The sequence below is a fragment of the Salminus brasiliensis genome, chromosome 23, assembly GCF_030463535.1.
Source record: "Salminus brasiliensis chromosome 23, fSalBra1.hap2, whole genome shotgun sequence".
In the NCBI taxonomy this organism is placed as follows: domain Eukaryota; kingdom Metazoa; phylum Chordata; class Actinopteri; order Characiformes; family Bryconidae; genus Salminus; species Salminus brasiliensis.
This window is the reverse complement of record NC_132900.1, coordinates 13,179,332-13,193,518: the sequence shown is the minus strand read 5'-3', so window position 1 is coordinate 13,193,518 and position 14,187 is coordinate 13,179,332. Positions and strand designations below refer to the sequence as shown.

At 39.3% G+C, this 14,187-nt stretch overlaps 1 protein-coding gene across 3 annotated transcripts; it reads right to left on the bottom strand.

The window, feature by feature from the left end:
* mpz (myelin protein zero) lies at positions 1-13,896 on the bottom strand. 3 transcript variants are annotated; one of them, XM_072668797.1, is made up of 6 exons: positions 13,729-13,896; positions 11,046-11,209; positions 8,092-8,305; positions 7,156-7,285; positions 6,771-6,819; positions 1-3,435 (listed from the first exon to the last, which is right to left on the bottom strand). In XM_072668797.1, the coding sequence occupies exons 1-6, from the start codon at positions 13,892-13,894 to the stop codon at positions 3,352-3,354; spliced, it is 807 nt and encodes a 268-aa protein (XP_072524898.1). In that variant the 5' UTR covers positions 13,895-13,896; the 3' UTR covers positions 1-3,351. The 3 variants fall into 3 exon arrangements, with proteins under 3 accessions (XP_072524898.1, XP_072524900.1, XP_072524899.1); XM_072668799.1 differs by having other exon boundaries at positions 1-1,974; positions 13,729-13,895; XM_072668798.1 differs by lacking the exon at positions 1-3,435 and adding an exon at positions 3,447-3,866 and having other exon boundaries at positions 13,729-13,895.
* Between the last annotated feature and the right edge of the window lie 291 nt (positions 13,897-14,187).

Genomic DNA, 14,187 nt, shown 5'->3' with positions numbered 1-14,187 from the left:
GACAGGTCACTTCTGATTTTATTGGTGTTTCTCCTTAAATGACTACAATTTTTAACTTGAGATTTATTTTACTTTTTACAACACATTTTACAGAACAAATAATCAACCTTAATCGCCTAGTTCAGTTAACATCCAAAATAAACCTAAAAAAACATTAGAAACTGTGAATGACATATATGGGAAAAGGAGTGTTATCAGAAAATTCATAGCTGTTCATACAAAGGTACACAATACATACAACATGGAAACTATCCCGTATTTTAATGGGGTTTTAATGGAAGGAAGCATGTGGCTGTTCTATTCTCAGATGCATAAAAACATCTAACTTTCAAAACTTTCGGTGTGTAGCAACCTCTGCAATTCCCAGAAGCACCTTGCAGTTCTAGGGCGCATTGGACCCCTTTAGCATTCCAAAACGGAGCCCATCCACAGCTCACAGTATGTTTCCGGGGACCAAGACTTGGCCATAGGAATCATATCTTAAGTGATGATGATGTTTAAAGGACTTTGGACTTTGGCTTGACTTCTCACTCAGATATGAATTCCCTCCAAGTCCTGGTCACACTTTATGAACATTGGTTCTATGCGTTCGCCCACTTAGCCATTACTTTTCTCTCCCGGTGGGAGGACTTCCTGTAGCCTAGCATGCTAACACCTTGATGGGACAAAAACAGGACGTATAGAAAAGCAGCCATATGAGTCCAACCATGTCAGTCAAAACAAAGTGCAGATATAAATATCATTAAATACAATTACATTTCCGCTTCCCACACAAGGTCTGGTGTACTATTGCACGGCTTGTCTTAACTAGCATTAGCTAAATACAGTGATGGGTCACTTTTTTCACCGTTGCTTCTATGTGTTGTTGTCTTAACATCTCGAAAGGGTTACAGACGTGTTGTCGCACTAGGAACATATGTACACAAACAAACACGTGGGAAAACACATATCTTTCGTGGTCAGCAGAGAGCTAGGTGTATTAGCGCTTTTGGCTTTGCCGTCGTCGGGACAAGGATGAGGCCGAATGAGAGTCGTTCCCTGTTGAGGGCGGTAGATGGCGGGCTGAGAAGTGCATCTTTCAAACCAGCAGGAGGGAGGCATGAAAGAGGGAGACCAGAAGAGTGGAGGCGGGGCTTATGGAAGGAGGAGTGATGGCAAAACCATGATGGTTTTGGATGGAGAGAATGAGTTTCTAAGAAATGTGTGGATATTAAAAAAAAAACTCACCTCAGAACAAAACAGTCAGAGTGAATGAAAGGGGAGGAGAGAGAGGAGGGACTCCTAGTTTTAAGCATGGCTAAAATGCTTAAAACTATATATATATATATATATATATATATATATATATATATATATATATATATATATAGTTACTGTTGTAGTCCCCACTCTCCGCCAGTGTGCATTTGTATGTGTGTACCCAAGTGCATGTTCACACACTCTGCCAGCAGTATCAACGTCATTCATTTGGGGTCAGTCACTGCAGTCAGAGCGCCACACACACACGCATGGTAACACACACAAACACACTCCTCCCCGCCAATGGGTGCAGCTGCGAGTGTGCCGCGTTACACCTCAACTAAACCAAAAATACCCTCATCCCCACAGCGAGAGAGCGAGAGAGAGAGTGAGAGTGAGAGTGAGAGAGATGGGTCTTTTTTTAGTGGTGCACATGGATTTAAAATTCGTTCTGCAGATGGGATGGGGGCTGCTCTAGACTGGGGCATGAGCTAAAACAATCAATCACATGGCGTTTAGAGGGTGTGTGTGTGTGTGTGTGTGTGTGTGTGTGTGTGTGTGCGTGCGTGCGTGCGTGCATGAGCTTATGGAGCTTGTTGGTATTTGATGTAGATGTGGATTTCACTACGAACAGTGTGTCTCTCTTTTGTGTGCATGTGTGTGTTTTTTGTGTATTATGTAGCCCTTAATGAATGAATGGGAAGAGGCTGGGTTGGGTTACTTTGAAGGGCCGGCCTATAGCAGAACAGGGCAGGGTGATGGCAGACCACCGGTGGATCAATTATGAGAGATTAAGGAGAAATGAGACGGGTTTAGAGAGCAAGAGGAGCAAACGGAGATGGATACAGAGAAAGAAGAAGACAAGGAGAGAGGGAGGGGAGGAGATCGAGAAAAAGAGAAGAAGGAGACCGTTAATATAGAACTTGCAGAGCAGTCCAGAAAATCAAATGGGGGGAAAGAGCCCCCTCTTTAGAGAGACCATTACAGAAATAAGAAATAAGAAATCTGAAGAAAGAGAACGAACATGTGTGTGTGTGTGTGTGTGTGTGTCAAAGTGTGTTTGTTGTGTCTGTAGAAGTGTCTGTGGGGCAAGGTTGGCGGTGAGCTACTGATTATCCAGAGAGAAAGAAAGGGTGGATGATTGAGTGAGTCTTTGAGAGAGAGAGAGAGAGAGAGAGAGAGAGAGAGAGAGAGAGAGAGAGAGGGGTGGCAGAATAACAACCTTACACGTTCACCCAACTGCACTGTTTTGTGTGTAGGTGTGTTTTAGAGTTCTTCAATCTACAGTTACCTCTGATGCTAAATATTTTAAGCCATACATTTTTTTATATTCTTTGGAAATTGGATGATATTGGGCTCATTTGAGCACCAAACTGTGAAACATCTGTGAAACATTACCACACATCTGGCCAGAAACATACCTCATGCAAGTACATGCAGACGTAATGCACCACAAACGCTCAAGGTGGCGACAGAGTGCAATTCAGTATTGGTAAAGCTACTATTCTTCCAAACGATGATATAACACACAGTTCAGGAGTGTGTGCTATTTTACCTATACCCTACCTAACAGGTTATATACCTGTTATAGCGGCCTCTTGCTTCAATGTGGTTTGCACAGCAGTTACATCTCCAAGCCGTGTTATGACCAGTGTCGGGGGAGGGGCTATGTGTTACAGTAATGAAATCACTTCTTCCTGTAACACATAGCACTAACGCAAGCAGTGAGTTTGTCTAGCTTAAAGCGACTGCATTTATGCACTTAGGATGTCCAGTATGTTTCTGACCATAGACTTGAACTAGGGCTTACACTCCTCCTCCACTTCTTTAAGACCTATCCTCCTCCTTCTCCTCCTTCTCCTCACCCCCCTTACATCCCTCGCCCGTTCAGCGGAGAGCGATTTTACGGCCAAGGCCGGAAAGGGCGGAGAGAAGGGCAGCGGGCCTGCTTTTGGCCTTCTCTCCTCCGTCTCCTCCTGCGACCTGCTCTTGTTTCATGAGCTCCAGCTCGATGGTCATAAGGACCCTGTCATCCCTGGCCTGCCTGTCCTGGGCTGGGGACAGGTGCTTGGACCCCTCGCCCCGCCGCTCTAGCTCTCTGCTCCCCGACCCCTATTTCTTTTCCCTGCGTGACTCCTGCTTCTTCTTCTCAGACGCCGCCGCCTTCTGCTTGGCCACGTCCACCAGAACAGAAGCCTGGGGAGAGAGAGGGAGCGTGGGGAGGGGAGGATAGAGTCACTATGGCGGGAGTGAGAGGGAGAGAGAGAGAAAAAGAGAGAGAGAGAGAGAGAGAGAGAGAGAGAGAGAGAGAGAGAGAGAGAGAGAGAGAAAAAAGAGAAAGAACTGAGAATAAGAAGTAGGGAAAGTAAGAGAGAGGAAGAGCCAAAGAAGGTAGAGAGAGAGCAAAAGAGAGAGAGAGAGAGAGAGAGAGAGAGAGAGAGAGAGAGAGCGAAAGAAAAGAAGAGAAGGTGTCTGGTTAAGCGTCTTAAGGCGGTGATTAACAGAGATGGAGAAGGAGAACGAGGTAGTGTTCGTTATGGAAGCCAGAGAGAGGTGGAAAAGAAGTGGGGGGAAAAAAGGAGAACGAGCTGTTAGAAGGAGAGGTAAACGAGGGGAACTTTCGGTTTCTGGAAGGGAGGACAAAACAGGAAGCCGTCAGTCAGTCAGAGCGAGAGTGACAGCATGACAATCACAGCACCTACACACACAAGAACCCTCGCACACCTGACTCTCGAGCCTTCTCAGTATACAGGAGGCCTTTATGTAAGACTTACATAATATTACATAATAGATATTAACAATGCAGTATATCCTAGAAGAGTGAGTCTAACTGACTTATCCGTGCCCCACCTTCTTTTGTTGCAGCTGATTCCAGGTTGGAAAAGCTTTTCAGAAGGTGGACAAAAAAAATCCCATTGAACCAAATGAGAAGTCTTTTTTTCAAGTGATTCAGGTGCCATTTATTTATCTAGGTTTATTTATCTGTGTGATAGCTCACACTGCTGAACCCCACCATGTAGCTTGATCAAGCTATCGTCAGCACGGTGGCAACTTCTTATTGTTGTTGTCCTTTCCAACCCATACGAATTTTCATTAACTGAAAACTCACCATTACGCTGCAATTCTAACCAAAATTGTAGCGATTAGCTAACTGAGGAATAGCTGAGACTAAAAAAAACAGTTAGACTAAATGGGTAGTATTCGCATTTGTGGGCGGAGCACGGATACATCAATCATGACCACTTCCATGCAGTGAGATGGACTGTGATATTTTAGCTTCTACTTTATTTGAAGTTCACACTTTCTGATTCAGGTTCATCTACAGTGAATCTCAGCCTACTGGAGTGTAGCCTCTGGCTCGTCTTGGGGCCATTCTGTTCATTCAGTGCTCTTTTCTTTAAGGTTTTCTTTCAGGTTATGTCGCTCTGATCAGTGAAAAAACGATCCTAAAACGCCAGCAAATAAATCATTTACTGGGAAACTGGGAAAGTGGACAGAGAGTGGACTTCAGCAAACCGAGAGGGAGAAAAAGAAAAAAAGAAAGAAAGAGGGGAAAAAGAAAGAAGTAAAGACTGAAGCTGACAGGAGGCAATATACACATAAACAAATGGGGTGAATGAGAAGAGTAGATAGATAGATAGATAGATAGATAGATAGATAGATAGATAGATAGATAGATAGATAGATAGATGACTGCAGAGGAAGACAGGAATCGTTTTTGTGAAGCTTTTTCAGTCTATTTAGATCATTTTTCCCCATAAAGAACAGCAATGTGAGAGAGGTAATGTGTTGCCTGTGGATGATTACACTGTTAGTATTTATATCCAGTAATAAATGCCAATCATAAAATCCAACAGCATCTTAATGTGCACCTGTAGAGAAGAGAGACAGCAAGCGAGAAAATGGAAAAAAAAAAACCAAAACACCCAAAAGAGACAAAATAATGAGAAAAATGAGGATGGAGAAGCACAAATGAGAAACAGAGACAGATAGTAAGGAAGTATGGGGTGTGTGTGTGGTTGTGTGGTTGTGTGTGGGTGTGAGAGACAGAGAGAGATGGAGAGAGAGAGATTGAACGAATGGGGTTGCATGTTGAACTCCATTTGAATGCCAGCTTATGACAGTACAGGATAATTGGATATTTACACGACGAATCTCAGTCTGGTTTCTGCACAAGAACTCGCCGTCCACAAAGTCTGGTGTGCTGAAATATGTCTAGTAAAGATATATATATATATGGTTGTGTGTTGAACCGGTAAGCGAGGCCTTGATAACACTAGCTTCTGCTAGCATCCTTATGGAATCTGTAGCTTGTGAAAGCAGTGTTCGTAGCAGTTCAGTGCTAGCTGCTGGAAAGAGCTTGGTAGATAACAAGAATCTAACATTTGAAGGTCCAACTAGTATGTTATGACTAAGCCAATGCATATTTATTTATTAAATATTTTTGCTGTCCTTCATTAAACATACATATTTAAGGCCATTAACAGCCCTTAATGTACATATGACCTTGTGTGTTACAGTTTAACAGCTAACAGCTACCTTTCCAATGTAAAAGTCTTGTAAGAAAGCTGCCGCTTTTCATTCTTAACAACAGACCGAATCCTGGTTAGTTTTCATAAAATTATTCCTCTGAATAGAAATAAAAATGATCTGATTTCTCCATCATTTCTGTATTGTGCTGGAGGATAATTTGACATCTATTGCCTTCATTATAGTTCCTGAGTGCATATCCACTAACTGTGTATGTTTGTGTGTATATATATATATATAGTATATATAGTGTTTGTTGGTTTCACAATCTCTATAGTAGATTTTGATATTGTAGATGTGCTACATATCTAGCATAAAGATGGCATACATTATACAGGAGTACAGTATAATCACTGAGGTAGAGAATGAATCTACAATCCTCTGCTGTCTCCATCTGGACGCACAGACAGCAGCCTTTGAAAAAGGACAGACAGACTGAAATGTGTATATTCAGGACATGCCAGGATATGCATTTGGGAAATGACCTTCATATGCATGCTGTCAAATGCCATGATTGACAGGTTTGGCAGGGAAGTCTCAGCTAGCAGAGCAGAGGATTTGAGCTCCTCAGCAAAATGGAATGTAATGTAATATTAACTATAATGATAATAATAATAATAATAATAATAATAATCACAACAATACAGTAGCTACTAGCAGTAGGTAGCTTCTTCTACAGTAACACTACATAGACCACATATATATTCTAAAATACATTCTAAGGGTGATGTATAGGTTGCTGTTTAACAGGGTTGAGTTGTTTAGCAAATAATTAGCAAAACTAGCATACATGCTAATGGCATGATCACATTAAGGACTGATTGATTTAAAAATGATCTTTTTAATTAATACTTTACTTGTGTACTTATGTAAATGTCACCACAATCGTGGGATCATTCATAAATATCGAAGATTCTGATTGGCTGATCTGGTTGTTTGTTGGTGATTTGGTATGTGTGCGTATGGTGGGAGAGTGTGTATGGCAGCAGGTGAGCACTTGCCTGTCTTTGCTGTGATCCTTCTTTTCCTTTGCCTTTCTTGCCATGTTTGCTGAGGAAACAGAAAGATAAACTTCGCGTGAGTGCAGTGGCCCTCTGGTGGTCAGAAGAGTGAACTGCTAGTTAACTCTTCGGCTTAACCACCGGAAAAGGGAATAGTGGCCCTGCCTTGGCCTTGGCATGGATGTGTGTGGGTGCATCATGGCTGGGTAAAGGATGGGCTTTGGCCTTGCTGAAGGTGTGTAAGTGTATATGCTTACGTTTATCCAAAAGCTGAGGGGACTTGGGCAAGATCTTGGTGAGGGTGCGTGTGTGTACATGTGTGTGCACGTCTACGCCAGGCAGAGGTTCGGGACGTGCCTGAGGCAGTAGACGTTCCCAAACTGACCTCATGCTCAGGCTGAAGACGCGTCTGGCCACCAGGAAACGCATCAGATAGTAAATAGCCACCACCAGAATCAGCAAACCCAAAACCACCCCAATGATCGCTCCCGTTATCACTCCGGCCTGGATTGGAACTATGCAAAGAGAGAAAGAAAAGATGAAAAGATCAGCAAGAGATATATCCGCAGACAATGGGAACATTTCATCACAATTATTATTGTTATTATTATTATTATTATTATTATAATTGGCCCAATCTTGGAATTGAATACTTTTGTATTGCTTTTAGTTTGTATATGCACTGGATTAGACATTCCAGATCACTAAAATGATTAACATTTAGGCAGCTCTGGGCTACTGCGCTCTATTTGTTACCCCATTGACATAATGTTACATTTCTCTACAGAGATCATTCAGCTTTCAACATTTTATAAACCTTTTGTCGCTATTAGTAGATATGAGCATTAAAAAAAGAGCTTTTGGCACTGGTCTTGAATTCCCATTTTCAATGCGTGGATAACACTCCTGTTCTACACACTGGTTACCGGTTTCAATTCCCCCTTCAGGCAGGAACACTACATCTGCTTAAATGGAAATCATAGTCCATGATTCCCCTGTTCCACACACTGGAGACCGGTCCAGACAATTCTCCTCCAGGCAACTGAACCAATATGTGATTGGACTTAGGGTACCGGTTTCCATATTCTTAAAATATTCTGAACCAAAAATTAAGTGGTGAGATTGGATTCTATTCTGCACAGTCACATTTCAATGATGCATATTGACCTTTACATTCCACTATTACTATGTTTCAGTGTGTTATTACTGTACTCCTACATATTGAAATAAAAAAATATTAGAAAAAGTATTGAGCTAAACATTTATAATAAATGAATGAAACTGCTGTACTGGAAACCCTGCAGTAATGTGCACTTCATACCTTTCTCAAACACCAGAAGTCGTACACTGGAAGGACGGCCCACTATGTCGGGAGGGTTCTTGGCGTCGCAGGTGAAGGTCCCGTTGTCACTGAAGTCGAGATTCCGGATTAGAATTGATCCATCACGGCGAGCAGGATTCCCCACAAACTCCAAGCGGTCCCGGAATGGTCCCTTATTGTCCACGTAGGGAGCTCCGCCAGTGTAATGGAAAATCTGAGCAATCACATAGACATCAGTCGACAACACGAGTACTATACCATTTAGTGGGCAAACAAATTTAGTTGTGGAGAAATAAACAAGAAACTTTGACTGACCAGACCGCTTACAACTTCATAATTTCTACACAGCATGACAGATATTCCAACTGAGCCAGTTTGCAGAAACATATCAAAATAAAAACTTAAACTGTTTAAAATAAACAGAGAGTAAACAAAGTAAATAATGAGAGAGGTCTATATTCCGCCATATATATTTAGAAAGTTTAATTGTTCATTGTTCATTCATACACAGGTTCTTCAGAAATGTGTCGGTGATAAATTACATTAGTTTTATTGTTCTTTGATAAAATCTATGCCAAAATGCATTTATATATATTTTTGTTTTGTTTTGATTTTTTTTTGTTTTTGTTTTTTTTTTGCAATGTATGAAAATGGCCAAAAATGTGTTTATTAAATAGATTTTAAATGTATTTTTAAACACATATTTGCCATATATAAAAATAAATAAATATATTTTTACATATATTTTAAAGCAGCAGTCCTTGAAATGTTTTCATTCATACTAAAGCAGTAGTCTTTCTGAGTGGGAAGGGCCGCAACTATTTTAACAAATAGTATCAGTGTACTGTGCGACTGTCCCTGCAAAAGCCTAATATGTTCATTCGGAGTCATCAGGCCACATCTTTATGTACTTCTGTCACATGCACAGCCTCTAAAAGATGATCCTGCACTGTTTGTTGGTTATGTGAGCAACCACAGCACTGATAATGGCCCTGCTGCAAACAGAATGGCTAATTCAACTGATGTTACTGCTTCAACTGTTCATTCACCCACTGTAAATCTCTAAATCCCCAAATTCCCAAAACTTACCAACTTTAGCACTTTAAAATGCATTTGTATTAGTTGTGCTGTATATCAGATGATCCAGTTGCACATTTACTTTGTATCTGAACTGAGGAAACTTGTTTTTGCTATGTATATTTGCTAATATTTAACTTGCAGATATGCTACTTATCTGTCTTTAATTTTTTTTCCATATAGTATGTATAGTTTAAATTATATTTGGTATATACACAATTTATTCTGAACATTTCCATGTGTGAGCAGTAGTTGCAATGTATTTAAAAGGTATTTAAAATGTATAAAAAGACGTGTCTATATATTTTTTCCATATGGGTTAGCAAACTAACTTTAGCAAACTAGCCAATCAAGTAAATTAATGCAACAGCTTTGAAAAAAAAGAAACATTAAATGTGATTCAAAATGTGCAGAGAATGTTTACATTTTAGTTTTCTGTAGAGGATTTTCCCAAAATCAAGGAAATGTGAATTTGAGAAGGGGTGACATATGATGCAGATATTTTGTGTATTTAAGCTAAAAAGCCAATTTGGTTAAAACGTGAAAACTGTATGGATTTATTGTACTTTTATAATTTTACCAGACATTTTAGTGATTGTTACAACTAGCCCCCTAATGAAATGTGTGGCATAATTTACGTTTGCTCACACATTACTTACGGCTGAATGGCTGAGCTAGAAACAAAGTTTATATTTTTCAGATTTCAGTAGTTAATTTCTGTTGCTAATTACTAAACGGGTTGTTGGTGGCCAATTCCTTTAAATTAAGGTCAATTTACATGTATCAAATATACTGTATATATATATATATATATATATATATATATAATGTCAAATATTTTTTAAATATGCCATATATGAAATTAGCCAAAAAATATGTTTTATATATGTTTTTAAATACATAGCTGTAATGTATATCAAATTATCCAATTATATCTTTACTTTTATAATACATTTAAATGTTTTTTAACATATATGTGCCATATACAAAATGAACAATATAAAATAATATAATATTTTCTTATATTTTAGCATGTTTTAAACTGCATGTGTATCTGTACCTATACAACTTGTCTTTGACATGTTATGTTATGTATATTTGCTGATACTTAACTTTAAGATATGCTACATATTATTGTTTAGTATTCCCCTCTTTGTTTTATAAATATTTTTAAATATACAGACAATGTCATTGTCATATACAGACAATGTATTTTGGAATGGAATGCAATGTATTTGAAATGTATTATGAAATACAAAATATTAATTTGTATATATAGAATGCATTCAACTCCATGGCCATATATTCAAGATCAATATGGGTGGTTCTGGGGACCTTACAGCTCACTAGGTTTTAAATAGAAAAAAATAAGTTTAAAGTCTGGAGTCAGACAGAGAGTGCAATGCAGCAACAACTGCAACAAAAAACTTTCTCCCAATTATGTTCCCCAAGTAAAGTTACTGAAGACGTTCCTTTAAGGGTTCCACTCATTATGTGACATACACATCATTCATCATGTGTTGATTGGATACTGTGCTTGTGGAAGGCTATATCAACTTCTGCTTGTGTTTTCGTTACAGCTGCAAACTTTTGATATGGCCTTTGAATACCTAATAAACACCAAGACTTAATCAAATGTCTGGGAGTGTGCGTGAGCCGCTAAGGTGCCGTTTTGTGTTGCATATGGTTTGGAGCTTTAAGGCTGGCCTGTGCACGTGCTGTAAATACTGTTCCGTATGAAACATGTGCCTGAATGAGAAGTGAGATGATGTCTCTGGCCTGTCTGATCTACAGCTCTAGGAGACTCTGTGATGAGAGTGAGCAAGCAAGTGAGCGAAGGAGCGAGTGAGTGTGTGCTCGTGTGAGTGTGTTCGTACTGAAATGCTGTCTTTGGCCCCATCTGGTCTGTAGCTCCAGGAGAAGGTGACATCTTCAGAAGTCCATCGCCAGGAGAAGAAAGAGCAGGACAGCCGGACATCCGAGCCCACGAGAGCATGCCTCTCCCAGCCTGTATACACCACTATAGCATCTGACCGGGGTGCTGGAAAACACACACACACACACAGTCAGAAATGTTAGCATAGTAATAAACTGGATCACAGTTTAAAAGTCACTAAATCTTCTCATTACTGTTCTGTGCAGATGGGCAGACAAATTCAACGCCATTAAAGCTGAGGATCATAGAACTGAAAACATCTGGAGCTGGAGGAGTTGAAGGAGTGTCAGACCGAATGTGAAGCAAAAGTAGTTTTTGCAGCTTTTAAAGACAATAAAACACCATTAACACAATTATAACTCTATAATCACCTCTGTTATCCTTTTTATTATACAATATATATAATTATATATGACAAATAACTGCATCCCATTTTACAGAAATAGGCTATTAAAATATTCATTATAATTTACACTATTTTTTACTCAAAAAATATTTAATAATATTTTTACTCAAATTTCTCCCTTTTTCTTCCTATTTGGTACTGCTAATTAACCTGTTGCTCACCCTAGCACTAGCAATGCTCCCGACGCTAGGTAAGTAAGAACTTAACACTCCTTTAAAACGTGAAATCAGCCACTGCCTCTTTTCTAACTGCTGCCGACACATCCGGAGGAAAGCGGCAGGTCCTCAGCTCTGCTGCATCAGCTAACAGACGCCTGTGCCAGCCAGCCTGTGCCAGCCAGCCTGTGCCAGCCCACATCGCTTTAGAGTGATGAGGGGGAGAGAGCGCCATCTATCTACCCAGAGAGAGCATGGCCAATTGTGCTCTCTCAGACGCCGGCTGCTGATGGCAAAGCTGCATGGCTCGGGACTCGAACTCACAACCTCCGGGCCATAGTGGCAGCATGATAGTATCTGTAATAAATTATGAAACTACTGGAAATAAACAAATTAAAATGAACAAATTTATTTTGTAAAATAATTCTTCATATGCTATGTTTCCAGGTTCTCCCACTGCCTCCACCGAGTGCCTCAACTAACTCCCATAATCCACCTCAACCAATATTTCTGGCTTCAACTCACTTACTAACCAATCTCTGTGGCCAGTAATACTTGTATTTATACCTGTAATACCTGTATTTATACCTGTTCAGTTTCCTGAACCTTTGTGAGGTATTGCCAATTCCTGTTGGCTTGATAATTGTGCTCTGGCTTACCTTTAGCACTGCTCCTTTTATTAAATTATTCTTAATATTTTACATCCACGCCTGGTTAGTCAATCTCATGTTACACCATATAAAAATAATCTCACTAAAATGGTCACTAAAGTAAAAGAAATATGTAAGCAATTAAAATAGTAGGCAAATTTTAAGTAAGTCAAATTTGTCTCCATCAAAAAAACACTTGTCAGTTTAATGCAATTATTTCTTGCAAGCTCATGCATTATGTACATTAAAATTGTAAAAGCTGTCATAAGTTTATGCTGCTTTATAAAAAGGTTTAAGACAAATTTGCATATTTTTGCACATTCTCACACCAGATATTTCTTGTTTACAATATTCATTTGAAAAATGATTGTTTAATCTATTTGATTAATGCGTACAGAATAGAGAAGGTAAGATAATCCAAAGTACATCACAAGGAGGCCCAGCTATAAGATTCCTGGCTTAATGTGTACTGGTTGAGCGAGCATCACAATCTCTACCAACTCTTAACACCAGTATGCTTTTGGGAAACTGGGCCCAGATCAGAAAAGACAAAAAAAAGGCAAACAAATCAGCAATTAAACCTATTCTGTCATGTTCTGACTCAATCTTTAATAAACCAATTAAATAGACAACACATTAACACACAAATGGCTAATTTCTTATTTTTATCAAAAGATTTCCTGAGATAATCTCATGTTAACACATTGGTTGCATCACTACCTGGCAAAATCTACCAAACAGTTAAAAGAGCTTCAGGGGTGACCATTAGTGCAAAAGTGGCCTTATCTGAAAAGTTTAAAAAGTTTAAAAACATATAACAAAATATCAGTTTTCATATAACAAATAAATATAACAAATACAACAATAAATAATCATAATTAATAAAATAAATATGAACGTTCCTAATGAACCTGATAAACTCTAGGCTTATTATGCAGTTATTCATTCTAAGACTTATTATTATAAACATTATAATAATATTATAAAATTATTTACAACTGCTGTGACACTAATGTTGACACGAATATAGTACATATCACTCATTGGATGCTATGGTACTATTTGTATTGGAAATGATGTATTAAGGAAGTAAAATATTGAAGTAAGAAAGGAGTCTGGACCAAAAACAGGTGTCTTTTAAGTTTTTAGTTCAACAAATAAAGTCTGAATTAATAAAACTATATCCTGCTGGATGTCTCCTTTACACCTATAAAATACATATCTATATGCTATAATTACAATGAATAATGCATTTATTTAAAAAAATAACCTTGCATTTTGCATAATACATGAGCTGTTCTTCCTCTCAAAACTTTTCTTACTAAAATTGTCAAAGATGCAAATACAGCCCTTTGCAGCGAGACTCTTCATTTGTACAAAATAAAATACAAAGTACAAAATAAAAGTTTTTACCTGCGCTGAGCAGCACCACAGCCGTGAGCACCAGTAGAGTCAGCATGGCTTCCGTCTGACGTCCCCGCCGGGCGGCTTGTGATAGAGCTGAGACCAGGAGGACAAGGGATAAGAAGAGAGAAGGAGAAACTTGGGAATGGAGGGAGTGAGTGAGGTCGAGGGGCATGCAGATCAGTCTACGCAGTTTATACCCAACCACACCCCTGGACTAGGCCCTGCCCTGGGACCACTTTATTGTTCTATTCTTTCTCCATCCATCACTCATTCTCTCTCTCTCTCTCTCTCTATCTCTCTCTCTCTCTCGCCACCTCTAGGCCACGCCCTGCCCCAGTGCAACATTCTCTCTCCATCACTCACTCTCTCTCTTTCACCACCCCTCACTCGGCCTGAAGACAGTCGATTCTCTCACTTTCTCTCGTTCAATCTTCTCCTTTACAAAAAAACCCCTATCCAATAACA

Excerpts from the sequence above, each read along its gene's own strand:
- mpz (XM_072668797.1), bottom strand. The coding sequence starts at position 13,894 with ATGCCCCTCGACCTCACTCACTCCCTCCATTCCCAAGTTTCTCCTTCT. Across the intron at positions 8,306-11,045 it reads GGGCCAAAGACAGCATTTCA|ATTTTCCATTACACTGGCGG; the intron begins GTACGAACACAC and ends GTGATTGCTCAG. Across the intron at positions 3,436-6,770 it reads AAGGATCACAGCAAAGACAG|GCTTCTGTTCTGGTGGACGT; the intron begins GCAAGTGCTCAC and ends CTCTCTCCCCAG.